The sequence below is a fragment of the Notolepis coatsorum genome (assembly GCF_963971535.1).
Source record: "Notolepis coatsorum genome assembly, chromosome: 6".
Taxonomy (NCBI): domain Eukaryota; kingdom Metazoa; phylum Chordata; class Actinopteri; order Aulopiformes; family Paralepididae; genus Notolepis; species Notolepis coatsorum.
Window position 1 is genome coordinate 5,928,338 of NC_140170.1, and position 14,450 is coordinate 5,942,787.

The 14,450-nt window shown below is 42.5% G+C and overlaps 1 protein-coding gene across 1 annotated transcript in view; it reads right to left on the reverse strand.

Moving 5' to 3' along the window:
* Positions 1 to 14,450, reverse strand: part of etnk2 (ethanolamine kinase 2) — a 67,378-nt gene that overhangs the window by 25,951 nt on the left and 26,977 nt on the right. The window contains exon 4 of the mRNA XM_084316290.1: positions 12,655 to 12,795. Within this exon, the coding sequence (XP_084172416.1) occupies positions 12,655 to 12,795 (141 nt within the window). The remainder of the gene's footprint in view (positions 1 to 12,654; positions 12,796 to 14,450) is intronic.

A 14,450-nucleotide genomic window follows, 5' to 3' on the forward strand; every position in this document is an offset into this window, starting at 1 on the left:
GCTCTCACCACTAGACTAAGACAACCACCCACCCTGATACAAACACAGCTCTCACCACTAGACTAAGACACCCACCCTGATACAAACGCACCTCTCACCACTAGACTAAGACAATTAGTCGTAATTATACTTATCCTTATACTGACCTGTGTGTGTGAACGTTGCAGAACGTTTCAATGCTGGTCTGGAAGCATTGAAATAGTCTCCGAGAGTTGGGGGGGGGGGGTTGTATCACCCAGTCTTGCTACAGTCAGCTATTTCAGATCATACACTCGTGACCAAGATTATGTCTCCCTCTGTTGTCACAACTATTCTCTGTAAATATGGAGTTGGACTTGATATGGGGGCGACAGTGGCTCGGGAGGTAGAGCAGTCGTCTGGTAATCCGGAGGTTCCCGGTTCGATTCCCGCTCTTCCTGGGTAGCGTGTCGAAGTGTCCTTGAGCAAGACACTTAACCCCGTTTGCTCCCGATGAGCAGGTCGGCACCTTGCATGGTTGCCTCCGCCGTCGGTGTGTGAACGGGTAAAATGTGAGGAACAAATTGTGACGCGCTTTGGATAAAAGCTGCTATATAAATGCAGCCATTTGCCATTATGATATAGTGAAGGGACCAGCTTTGAATTCTTTTTTTATATTTGTTATTTGTTATTGGGCAAAGGAAACAGCCTTTGGCTTGTTTTGGCATCAGCAGAAGGTAGAATAGGCAGCGCTCCAATGAAAGGAGGAAGATATGAGGTGCGAGGAGAAATTGACATACAAACGCATGCTCCGTAAGTAGGGAAACACAGATATCGGGGGTGGGGGGAACAAATCGATACAGCAATATATATTGATATTTTATGTGCCGATATTATATAAATGGTAAATGGTGCATTTATATATCTCTTTTTTATCCAATTTTGTTCCTCACATTCACTCACACATTCACAGACCGATGGCGGAGGCAACCATGCAAGGTGCCAACCTGCTCATTCGGGGCAATTAGGGGTTAAGTGTCTTGCTCAAGGACACACTGCCTGGGGGGAGCGGGAATCGAACTGGGAACCTTCCGATTACCAGACGACCGTTCTACCTCCTGAGCCACTGTCGTACACAATATATCAATACAGTGACACCAAAGTATCAATATAATGTGGCGGCTGTCACTTGTACGTTGATCGAGACATCCGTGCAATACAACAACCTCCCCACCTTTGTTTCCCGTCTCAAAACACATCTGTTATATTCTGCATATTCACCTTCATTTTAAGTTTATTATAACTTCTCCCCTATGTGTAACTCTGTAATATAATATTGTGTTTTTACTGTGTGTAATTGTATTTGTTTTTAACCCTGTGCGGCGACCTTGGGTGCTCAGAAAGGCGCCTTTAAATAAAATGCATTATTATTATTATTATTATTACCGTCTCATCCTTCTTGCACTCCCACAATTTTTACATTTACATTTAGTCATTTAGCTCAGACGCTTTTATCCAAAGCGACTTACAAGTTCTGTACGACAAGACAGCAAGAAGGGTACAACTCTATCAGCTGAGTAACAATGTGCATCAAAGTGTTGAGTGCTACAGTGTAGGTTAGTTTATTAGGACAAGTGCACGACAGTAAGGTTAGTTATAAAACATTTATAAAAAATTTAAAAAATAAAAACAGGCCTAAGCCCACCTTGAACAGATTCCATACCACCGTGGGGTCTCTGGTGATTCCTCTAACAGATTCCATACCAGGCTAGTACATGGAGTCAGGAACATTTCCCTAATCCTAAAACTTGATACCACCAAGAAACATTGTGTAACATGAGAAATCAAAAGCAAAGAGACTAGATTTTCAGCATTTTAGACAGAAAATGGATTATATATCTCAATATTTTTTGTCCAGTGACCCCAAACTAATGGTCTATGTCTGTACTGTTCAGTAAAGCGAATGCATCAGTATTCAGTGTAACATACGTCACTTTAGCACTCAGCTTCAGTATTCAGTGTAACAGACGTCACTTTAGCACTCAGCTTCAGTATTCAGTGTAACATGCGTCACTTTAGCACTCAGCTTCAGTATTCAGTGTAACATGCGTCACTTTATCACTCAGCTTCAGTATTCAGTGTAACAGACGTCACTTTAGCACTCAGCTTCAGTATTCAGTGTAACATGCGTCACTTTAGCACTCAGCTTCAGTATTCAGTGTAACATGAGTCACTTTAGCACTCAGCTTCAGTATTCAGTGTAACAGACGTCACTTTAGCACTCAGCTTCAGTATTCAGTGTAACAGACGTCACTTTAGCACTCAGCTTCAGTATTCAGTGTAACAGACGTCACTTTAGCACTCAGCTTCAGTATTCAGTGTAACAGACGTCACTTTAGCACTCAGCTTCAGTATTCAGTGTAACAGACGTCACTTTAGCACTCAGCTTCAGTATTCAGTGTAACATGCGTCACTTTAGCACTCAGCTTCAGTATTCAGTGTAACATGCGTCACTTTAGCACTCAGCTTCAGTATTCAGTGTAACATGCGTCACTTTAGCACTCAGCTTCAGTATTCAGTGTAACATGCGTCACTTTAGCACTCAGCTTCAGTATTCAGTGTAACATGCGTCACTTTAGCACTCAGCTTCAGTATTCAGTGTAACATGAGTCACTTTAGCACTCAGCTTCAGTATTCAGTGTAACATGCGTCACTTTAGCACTCAGCTTCAGTATTCAGTGTAACATGCGTCACTTTAGCACTCAGCTTCAGTATTCAGTGTAACATGCGTCACTTTAGCACTCAGCTTCAGTATTCAGTGTAACATGCGTCACTTTAGCACTCAGCTTCAGTATTCAGTGTAACATGAGTCACTTTAGCACTCAGCTTCAGTATTCAGTGTAACAGACGTCACTTTAGCACTCAGCTTCAGTATTCAGTGTAACAGACGTCACTTTAGCACTCAGCTTCAGTATTCAGTGTAACAGACGTCACTTTAGCACTCAGCTTCAGTATTCAGTGTAACATGCGTCACTTTAGCACTCAGCTTCAGTATTCAGTGTAACAGACGTCACTTTAGCACTCAGCTTCAGTATTCAGTGTAACATGCGTCACTTTAGCACTCAGCTTCAGTATTCAGTGTAACAGACGTCACTTTAGCACTCAGCTTCAGTATTCAGTGTAACAGACGTCACTTTAGCACTCAGCTTCAGTATTCAGTGTAACAGACGTCACTTTAGCACTCAGCTTCAGTATTCAGTGTAACATGCGTCACTTTAGCACTCAGCTTCAGTATTCAGTGTAACAGACGTCACTTTAGCACTCAGCTTCAGTATTCAGTGTAACATGCGTCACTTTAGCACTCAGCTTCAGTATTCAGTGTAACAGACGTCACTTTAGCACTCAGCTTCAGTATTCAGTGTAACATGCGTCACTTTAGCACTCAGCTTCAGTATTCAGTGTAACAGACGTCACTTTAGCACTCAGCTTCAGTATTCAGTGTAACATGCGTCACTTTAGCACTCAGCTTCAGTATTCAGTGTAACAGACGTCACTTTAGCACTCAGCTTCAGTATTCAGTGTAACAGACGTCACTTTAGCACTCAGCTTCAGTATTCAGTGTAACAGACGTCACTTTAGCACTCAGCTTCAGTATTCAGTGTAACAGACGTCACTTTAGCACTCAGCTTCAGTATTCAGTGTAACAGACGTCACTTTAGCACTCAGCTTCAGTATTCAGTGTAACATGCGTCACTTTAGCACTCAGCTTCAGTATTCAGTGTAACAGACGTCACTTTAGCACTCAGCTTCAGTATTCAGTGTAACATACTATACTTTAGCACTCAGCTTCAGTATTCAGTGTAACAGACGTCACTTTAGCACTCAGCTTCAGTATTCAGTGTAACAGACGTCACTTTAGCACTCAGCTTCAGTATTCAGTGTAACATGCGTCACTTTAGCACTCAGCTTCAGTATTCAGTGTAACATGCGTCACTTTAGCACTCAGCTTCAGTATTCAGTGTAACATGCGTCACTTTAGCACTCAGCTTCAGTATTCAGTGTAACATGCGTCACTTTAGCACTCAGCTTCAGTATTCAGTGTAACATACTATACTTTAGCACTCAGCTTCAGTATTCAGTGTAACAGACGTCACTTTAGCACTCAGCTTCAGTATTCAGTGTAACATGCGTCACTTTAGCACTCAGCTTCAGTATTCAGTGTAACAGACGTCACTTTAGCACTCAGCTTCAGTATTCAGTGTAACATGCGTCACTTTAGCACTCAGCTTCAGTATTCAGTGTAACAGACGTCACTTTAGCACTCAGCTTCAGTATTCAGTGTAACATGCGTCACTTTAGCACTCAGCTTCAGTATTCAGTGTAACAGACGTCACTTTAGCACTCAGCTTCAGTATTCAGTGTAACATGAGTCACTTTAGCACTCAGCTTCAGTATTCAGTGTAACAGACGTCACTTTAGCACTCAGCTTCAGTATTCAGTGTAACATGCGTCACTTTAGCACTCAGCTTCAGTATTCAGTGTAACAGACGTCACTTTAGCACTCAGCTTCAGTATTCAGTGTAACATGAGTCACTTTAGCACTCAGCTTCAGTATTCAGTGTAACAGACGTCACTTTAGCACTCAGCTTCAGTATCTGCAGTGAAAAAGCAGTATCTATCCTAGTAGAGAAGGAGAGAGTCACTGAGTCTCTCGGTCAATGGGCAGTGGGGAAAGGGTTAAACCCCAGGAGGTGAGGAGGGTGAGTGTCTCTCAACCAATCAGACTGGGCGGATAAACAGAGACCCTTCTCCTGAGGTAATGGGCTTACGGGGCTAATCCAAAGTCTGCCTGGTGGGAGGGAGGGGGAGAGAGAGAGAGAAGAGGAGAGGAGAGAAGAGACAGGGTTCCCACTCTTTTTGAGAAATCAATTTCCAGGACATTTCCAGTAGTTGTCTGGATTTCTTTTTGACAGTTTGACAATCCAGGACAGCAATTGGTCATGTAATTTACTTTAGTATATTTCCCCAGGTTTTCCATGACTGGACATCTAGTCTCTGAATTTTCCAGATGAGTGTGAACCCCAAGAGAGGATGAGAGAGACAGAGAGAGTAGGATAGAGAGGGGGGGAGAGGAGAGAGAAAGAGAAGTGGATGAGAAGAGAGACAGATAGAGGAGGATGAAGAGAGAGAGAGAGGGCGACTCCAGACGCCCTCCCTGGTAACTCTGTTTCTTCATCGACCTCAGTTTCAGCTCAGTGCCTGTTTGTATTGAAGCTCCTGGTGGTTAGGACATGTAGTCAACGACACGGGGTGTCTAGTCAGGAGACGGGAGGCAGGAACGTCCTTTGAGGAGTTTTATTATCAATTATGGTAGATACAGAGATGCACTCGTTACTATTCTGCTATTTCCCATTAACATGGTGGGAGTGTGTGGTTCTAAATGGACATCAATGTTACATTATTCAGTCTATACTGTTGCTACAAGTAACATAAACCTCACGAGTGGGACTAACAATGGGGATAAACAGTGCTTTACATAATACTAATTACAGGGATAAACCGTGCTAAACAGGTACTAAATACTATAATCAACAACATAGATTATACTCAATAGGCTAGGGCTAGGTTATCACTATACACATACTGGTAAATTTTTCCTAAACAGCTGGTAGAATTATAACTATGAATCGCCAACAATAACTAAGCATCCTCATTATACACATATTTAACACTTGCTTGTGGTCATGGACGCACACAAACTGAGGAAAACAACTCAAGCCCAATGTAATATAAGCCGACTGACTGACCCCTGACATGTTCTCAACAAAAGGGGGTGTGTTGCCTAGTATCGAGTTACATCCCACTGTCCTTATTTATACCCATTCCTTGGGCCTTTTGCACACTGTTTCCTCTTACCTAGTGAACTAGCTCTTCATCAACCTCAGTTTCAGCTCAGTTCCTGTTTCTTCTTACCTACTGAACTTATGCCACATCAATGTGGAACGCCCTACCCACAGCCGTAATATTTTTTTGAATCCCTACCCATCTTGAAAACCGCTCTCAAAGAGCACCTATGGGAGGCTGCAATTTAAAACTGGCCCCCGTAAATGTCCGAACGCCCTCCCACCCCCTCCTAATGTACATTTCCCTCCCCCTCGTATGTATATATTTACTGTTAGTATCTCTGTTTAACAGTACTGTATATTTGCATATCGTTTTAGTCACAAGTGTAACAGTACTGTATGTCATAAATGTCATGATTAGATTAGATTTGTATATCTGTATATCTGTATGTTGTGTATGTCATAAATGTCATTATGAAATTAAAATGGGGGACCCTGATGTAAACAAGACGAAAGTCTTTCTCTGGTCTGCATCCCCTTAACAATTGTGTGTATTGAGTTGTACTGTACTGTACCCATTCCGCCAGTGATGTACCTGAACGCGTTCAATGAACGATCGTTCATGAACGCGTTCGTATTTTGGGCGAACGTGAACGTACTGTATATCCGCTAAATGAACGTAATTGAGAATGCGTTCATTCTCAGCGCTGTACAACGGCGTTCAAAAGTGCGTTCATTCTCAGCACTCTATTATAACGTGCCAGATTTCATATGCCTTTCAGTACAGTTAAAACACACCATAAACAGGCTTCAAAATAATGCGGAAAACCACCCAATCTGGCAACGCGCCTGTCACCCCCTGGCTACGTCATCAGACTCCTCACAACAAACAGTGGAATCGGCGAGCAGAAGCCGAGAGCTGCAGCAGCACTCGCTCAGAGTCAGACACTCCTCTACGACGTATGAGCATTTAAAAGAGTTTAACGTTAAAGTCAGTACTGACTCAGACGGAAAAAATCGAACGTTTGTCTGTAAACTTTGTCCACCCGGTTTGAAGAAGCAAGTCCGTACATCGACGACGTCGACAGCAAACCTTAAACGGCACATTGAGAATAAGCAAACGTCCTGTTTTTGTTTTCATAATAAAGACAATTCAAGCAACGTTTTTCCTCATGTTTTTGAAAATATACTGTAGAGATAAAAGCTGCAGCTGCTACTAGTGTGGACTGAATGGGCGGCAGCAAAGCGTTATGGAAATGCCAGTATTCCGATTGCGGTCTGTGGTTCAATAATCTTTTACAAATAATAGCTTGCAGCAACGTATTGAAAAAAGAACTAACAAAATGGACCGTTCAATATCTCCTTTATGTTCGAAATGTCAAACTGATCTGGGTACCTACTATCACTACTTTTGGGAATGTAAGTGTTTATCCAGGTTCTGGGGCCAAGTGGCACGTGAGTTAAGCAACATTTTCAAGGTGAAAATAAAGAAGGATCCGGGAGCTTTCTTACTGGGACTCCAATCAAAGGAAATTCATTTGACACCCTTACAATTCAAACTATTTGATAAACTTCTACTTTCAGCCCGGAAATGCATTCTGATAAACTGGATTAAGGATAAGCCTCCATCTATACAAATGTGATATAGAGAGATCTTCGGTGTGCTACCCCATGAAAGACTCTGTGCAATGCATAGAGGCAACGACGCTTCCTTTCAGGAGGTGTGGGCCCCACTATTAGACTATTTTCCTGCTGAAATTTCTCAGATCCTTCTAAAGGCCCAATGCCCCATTGTATGGACAGACCCCTAGGATAGAAAAAAATAAATATATGTATGTCTACATGTGAATGGCCTCGAGGCAAGTGCAATACTGTACAGTGCCTGTCTTGGTTAGCTTTCCTTTTTGCTTGTTTTTCTTTTTGTTTGGTTTTTGCTTGCTTATTGTGTGTATGATGGCATAGATGAACTGGAGGAACCCCCCCCCCCCCCCCCCCCTTGTCCCAATGTGTGTTTTTGTAATGTAAGTAACTGTACGTGAAAAATCTTAAAAAAAAAAAACAATTAAAAAAAAATAAAAAAAATAACTATAAACTATAAATTAGTTCATTTTTGAAACCATGAACTTTTGGTCAACATTTTTTATTATGAACTATGAACTGAACTAGTTAATTAAAAAAAAATTGAACTGTGAACTGAACTAGTTCATTTAGAAAGTGAACTTTCCCAACACTGCATTCTGCAATCTGTTAATTAAAGTTTTCAATCAATCAATTCAATCAAACTAGCTCTCCATCAACCTCAGTTTCAGCTTCGTGCACGTTTCTTCTTACTATGATTAGGATAAATGCTATTGGATCACAATATCTTTTATTAATCGTTTTTTCCCCAATATAAATGTACACTTTGATGCGATTGTCTTTATTTTTCTTTTGTAAGAAAGTCATGGTTCGACTTTCATTTAAGTGCATTATCATGACATCCAACTTTCATCACAAATATACTTCAACGTAGAAGTGTTATGGAAATATAATTGATCCACATCTGTACAACTTTGAAACACAGATGACCTCCCATTCCTGACGTAGACCGGTGTAACCTGGTGTTGAATAAAACAATGGATGACCTCCCATTCCTGACGTAGACCTGTGTAACCTGGTGTTGAATAAAACAATGGATGACCTCCCATTCCTAACGTAGACCTGTGTAACCTGGTGTTGAATAAAACAATGGATGACCTCCCATTCCTAACGTAGACCTGTGTAACCTGGTGTTGAATAAAACACGGATGACCTCCCATTCCTAACGTAGACCTGCGTAACCCGGTGTTGAATGAATGGCCAGTCTGTAAATTATTTGGTCACATTGTACTGTTTGTATATGGGAATGATTTAAGTACTAATAAGTCACTGATTCCCATACATGACATTTCTCCCTCGGAAAGGGGAGCAGTTCTTTGATGACGCAAGTCGACATCAGCTATTGGCTTCCCTCTGTTCCGTCTTACACTGGTGTTTAACCAGTGCCCAGACCCGTCTGCGTTACTGGGGAGGAGAGCAGAGTGACCATGGAAACTGAGGCATTCAAACATCTGTTGGCCTGCTGCATACCTCAGCCTCCATAATCCAAGTCTACTGGTTACAGTTATAGAACTCCATGCTGTACTTAACCCAATGGCCATTTTAGAATAAAGATAATAGCCAGTCTGGCGGCTAGCCAGGTTGTGAAAAGAGGCGTCTTGGAGAACCATGGGAGGCCAGTTGGACTGTTTGCCCTCCTCCCCTACGGGAGGCGCTACAACAGGAACCTCCGCTCCAAGTCAGGGGGGCGAGAGTGGCTCAGGAGGTAGACCGGTCTTCTGGTTATCAGAAGATTATCGGTTAGATTCCGGCTCCTCCCGGCAGCATGTCGAAGTGTCCTTGAGCAAGGCACTTAATAACCCCTAATTGCTCCTGATGAGCAGGGTGGCTCCATGCAGGGTCGCCTCCGCCGTTCGGTGTGTGAATGTGAGGCATAAGTTGTAAAGCGCTTTGGATAAAATCACTATATGATACTGTAAATGCAGTCCATTTACCATTCAAAGTCAAGCAGACTCAGGAACAGCTTCTTTCCCTCAGCTGTCATCTCCCTGAACTCTGTACCAAGATGACAGCAGACTCAGGAACAGCTTCTTTCCCTCAGCTGTCATCTCCCTGAACTCTGTACCAAGATGACAGCAGACTCAGGAACAGCTTCTTTCCCTCAGCGGTGATCTCCCTGAACCAAGATGACAGCCCTGAACTCCATTGCCTATACCCTAGGCTGTTACCCATACTGTATGAACTTTGAACTCAGTTGCCTATACTAAATGTATACCTACCTACTGCTTTCACTGTAATCAATAATCATAATTAGGGTTGGGCACCGAGAACCGGTTCTAATAGGAACCGGTTCCTAACTTCCGGTTCTGGAACTGTATCAAGTCAACTGACAATGTGAATAGTATGAAAAAAATTAAAGATAAAGATAAAAAAAAAAAAAAAACTCCTGCGAAATAAGCTGTGACCTGTTTTGACCTGCACCTCAAAGAATCGGAATCGAGAATCGTTTAGAACAGGAATTGAAATGGAATCGGAACCGGAATCGTTCAAATCCAAACGATGCCCAACCCTAATCATAATAATAACTATCTACCTCGTACTACACTCTACGGTACACAAAAACCACGGTACGCTACGTACCTCGGTTTTGAAGTCAAGGTTCGGTACGGGTTTTCGGTACAGTGGGAGGAAGTTTGGCTTTCCATGTTCCACTCAGGGGTGATGTAGTGTGCAGTAACTAATTGTACTTGTAGGGCTGTCAACGAATATTCTATATTGAAATTAATAATCGACTTGTAAATTTTTTTTTTTTTTTAAATATTATAATTATATTAGATTGTGAAAATAACAGCCCCCGATAGGCGGTCGTTAGTAGTTAACATACCGCTGTATTCGTTCGGTACACTACACAGCCGTTCGGTATGGTACGGTACACACTGAAACGGTTCGGTACGGATACATGTACCTTTACACCCCTACACTCTACCCATAGGCGGCGCGTATATAAGGCCAGGGGAGGCTATGCCGACCCAGTCTGCACATTATTATAGGCAGCCTAGGCTACGATATTGTGTGTGTGTGGGCTGCTGCAGCCCGGTGGTGACAATACGCAAGGGTCGGCCAACCAAGGTGTCAATGGCAGTAGGTGTGGTGGCCGTTTAACATTCCAGACTGCAGGCAGTAACCAATCACGCCGCATCATCAAACTAACCGGTGGCGTCTATTAGAATCCTAACGCTAATTTCCATTAAGGACAAGTACATTTAGCAAATCAGCCCTCTCCGTGAGAGCTGCCAAGACCTGGAACTCCATTCCAAGTTACATGCCGCCTGGGCATAACACTGGATCACCTGAGGCCAAGGGCTTGCTCTACGAGGGCATGATGAGACTGAGTCAGAGTTAATCAAACCGTGGAAACTTTTTAGAGCTACTATTTGTACATTGTTTTCAAAGCATGATGAGATCCAAATTACGGAAAATGTTTCCTTCATTGCCGTCGGCACCGCAACTTGTGAACGGCCTTTCCCAATGAGGCGCATCCGAAACTTTTGTTGCATTAAGGTAAGACAATGGTTACCGACCGTAATTCCTCTAATTGTAACCGGGTCTCAAATACAAACCGGGTCTCTATTAATGGCCGGGTGCGCTCTTGAGCTAAGCAATTATAAGCCGACCTCCTAATACAAGCCGGGTTACTAATATACTGAGCTGCATACTGAGCTAGTTACTTGATTTCACTTTGAAAACGTTGAAATGACCAGTGACCACCTGTAATTGCACTGTTTACTATTTCATACAGTACTTGGTTTCAATAAATGAACCCAGTACATTTTACTGGGTTCAAACTGACACAAAATGTTGATTTATTCATTATGATCCGTTTAAAAATTTGAAATATAGGCCTCCCTCTTATACAGGCCTCCTCCTAATACAAGCCTGGTACCCGCTACAGTTGAAACAAATACAAGCCGGGGTTACTATTAGAGGAATTACGGTAATCATATTGGATGCCTTCATTTGAACAATTAATTTGCACTATATGAAATGAGTGGGGCTCGCTGTAGTAGCCTAGTAGACGTGGGTGTGTGTATTGTATGACATCAGAACCTGGACAGCACCGTTTGCGTGCAAGCAAAAAAGAAAAAGGGAAAATTTTGCGCGCTCCGCACGACTCCCATCCCATCTATAGCCTACCCTAATGTCCAGCTCACCCGCCGCCTATGACTCTACCCATATAACTCTGTACATACATATGATTAGTACCATTACTCAGTAGTACTAATTTATATATATTTATACCCAGTTTAATCACGTGTACATTGTATATTACTATTGCACTTTACCGTTACATTTGCACTCTGGTTGGATGCCAAGCTTCTTTTCGTTGTGCTGTACTTGTGCTGTATGATGACAATACATTATTTGAATCTAATCTAATCAGTGCCAAATGGGAAACTACAGAATGTGTGACTGAAAGAACTGTAAACTATTAGGGGGTAAGTTCAGTCTATCATGTCAGACTGAACCTCTATGTTCTATATAGTGAGTCCATCATGTCAGACTCCTATACAGAACATAGAGGTTCAGTCTATCATGTCAAATCAAATCAAATTTATTTGTAAGGCCCGACAACACACGTTAATGTCCCCATGGGCGGGACACGTCTTCTTTAAACAAGTCAAGAAGAAACCTCACAATAAATCAAGAACAAAAACACCATGAAGTGTGTGGAGGAGAGAAACCTTAGAAGGGCCGTTCAAGGGGGGGGGGGGGGGGGGGTGGGATCTCCCTTCTCAGATGTCGGTGATAGTAGTGTTGCAATAAAACAGGCGAGACAGTTGGTAAGCATCATGTCAGACTCTATACAGGGAGGTGTAGTGGTTACGTCATTGCCGTTTTTCGTGTTCCACCCTCTGTCCAACGCAATGCATTTCCCCATTGCCCATTTCTAAATTGTCTCGTTTAAAACAAATAAAGCATTAACATTTGCATGGTGTACCTTTCTGTGCTTATTCATCCACAATCTATAGCTCAACATGAAAATATTGTTACAATAGCCGATCATCCATTTTCCCAATGATGAATCCCTATACGGGGGCCAGTGACGTCAGACTACACCTCCCTATGCAGAACATAGGCCAGTATCGGACATCATCTTCCACAGAGATGGTTGTACATCGGTCCACGTGTCAAACATCTCAGGCAAATGACATGGTGTTTACTTAACTATTTGCATTGTTATCATCACTTTGCGTGCAAAGAGCTAATATCTCACCTGGCGTTGGAGGCTTGCTCCGTGAACTCTGTGGCCACCAGAGAGAAGTATTTACGCATCTTGATCCACAGGTTGGGTTTGGCGATGCAGCCGTTGTGCGCGTGGATGGCGTGGATGCGAGCCATCTCTCTGGCGATCATTCTGGGAGAGGAGAGGTTTATTTATGTGTATTTATTTTCAAGGTTCCGATGAAATGTTTCGACTCGCTTGTCCTCCTGACCTCCTGCTGTACACCAGAGGAAGTAACTGGAGGACGGGTGGAGTCAGACAGAATGTACTTTGAAAAGAATTTGCCTTTTTCACCACCTGCTTCTTGTAATTAGCCTTTTTCACCGCCCGCCTCGTGTAATTAGCCTTTTTCACTGCTCGCCTCGTGTAATTAGCCTTTTTCACCGCCTGCCTCTTGTAATTAGCCTTTTTCACCGCCTGTTTCTTGTAGAGATCAGACAGACAGAGTGTCAAGCTGGGACTTGTGACCTTGCTGTAAATTAGAGCTGACCCCAATACTTCCAAGCTTCAATGGCTGCCATGCTAATCAATGCCAAAATCAATGTTGTTTATTAACGTTATTTTATTTATTATTTCTTTTCTCCCTCTTGGGTAGTAAGAGAGTTTTATTTGAAATGTTATGATATTGTAAGAAAGGGGCGGGACTAGATAAGCTGTGCTTCCTTCTTGCCTCTTCTCCAACTCATCCTTTTTTTTCTATGGATGAAGACGGACTCATTTGTTTATGTTTACATTTTGTCTTTACTGTGATTTGTATGCGTGTTGTGTTTGAGATAAATAAAGATCAAATCAAATAATTGTAATTAGGGATGTCCGATATTATCGGCCTACCGATATTATCGGCCGATATCGGCATTCAAATGTGATATCGGTTGATATCGGTATCGGAAATTAAGAGTTGGACAATATCGGTATAGGTAAAAAAGCCAATATCGAGCATCCCTAATTGTAATGCTTAGTTTTCTTAACTGTTTGCCTACATCAGCATAAGAAATAGCTTTTTAGCATAATAGCAGCAGAGCGGGGTTGGGGTATTGGTCCTGGGGGGTCCAGTGGTCCTGGGTTGGGGGGGTGGGAGTGGGGGAGGAAATGTCTAATGTATTTTGTGGTGTTTGTGTTTTTATTTTTACTCTGTATTTATTATTATTTTTGTTATCATTATTGTAGTTAATATATATTTTTTTATCTACTTTTTCTCCCCCTTTTTTCTGTATTTTTCTCCCGTCCTAATTTAGTCGTTATGCCAATTCCCTTCCTGGTCGTTGCGTGCATTTTTCCCCCCACTTGCCAGCCTAGGGAGGGTTGATAGATACCATCACATGTCTCCTCCGATACATGTGGAGTCAGCCAGCCGCTTCTTTTCACCCGACAGCGAGGACTCTCACTGGGGGAGCGTAACACGTGGGAGGCTCAGACTACCTCACCCCAGTTCCCTTCCTCGCTGAGCAGGCGCCCCGACCGACCTGTAGGAGTCGCTGTTTACAACGACCAGGATACATACCCACCGGCTTCTCACCCGCCAACACTGCCAATTGTGTTAGTATGGACGACCAACCAAGCCGGAGGTACCGCTGACAGCTGGATTCGATACCAGTGTCTCTGCGGTGGTAGGCAGGCGCTTAGTCCGCTGCGCTACCCAGCCGCCCTATTGTAGTTAATATTATAATTATTAAAGTATTGTCTTGTGGTGTTTTATGTATTACTATATTATTGTATTGTGTTTTGTTGTGAAAAAAAAATAAAAAAAGATTTGATCAAAAACAAAAATAAATTGCTTTTAGAACATT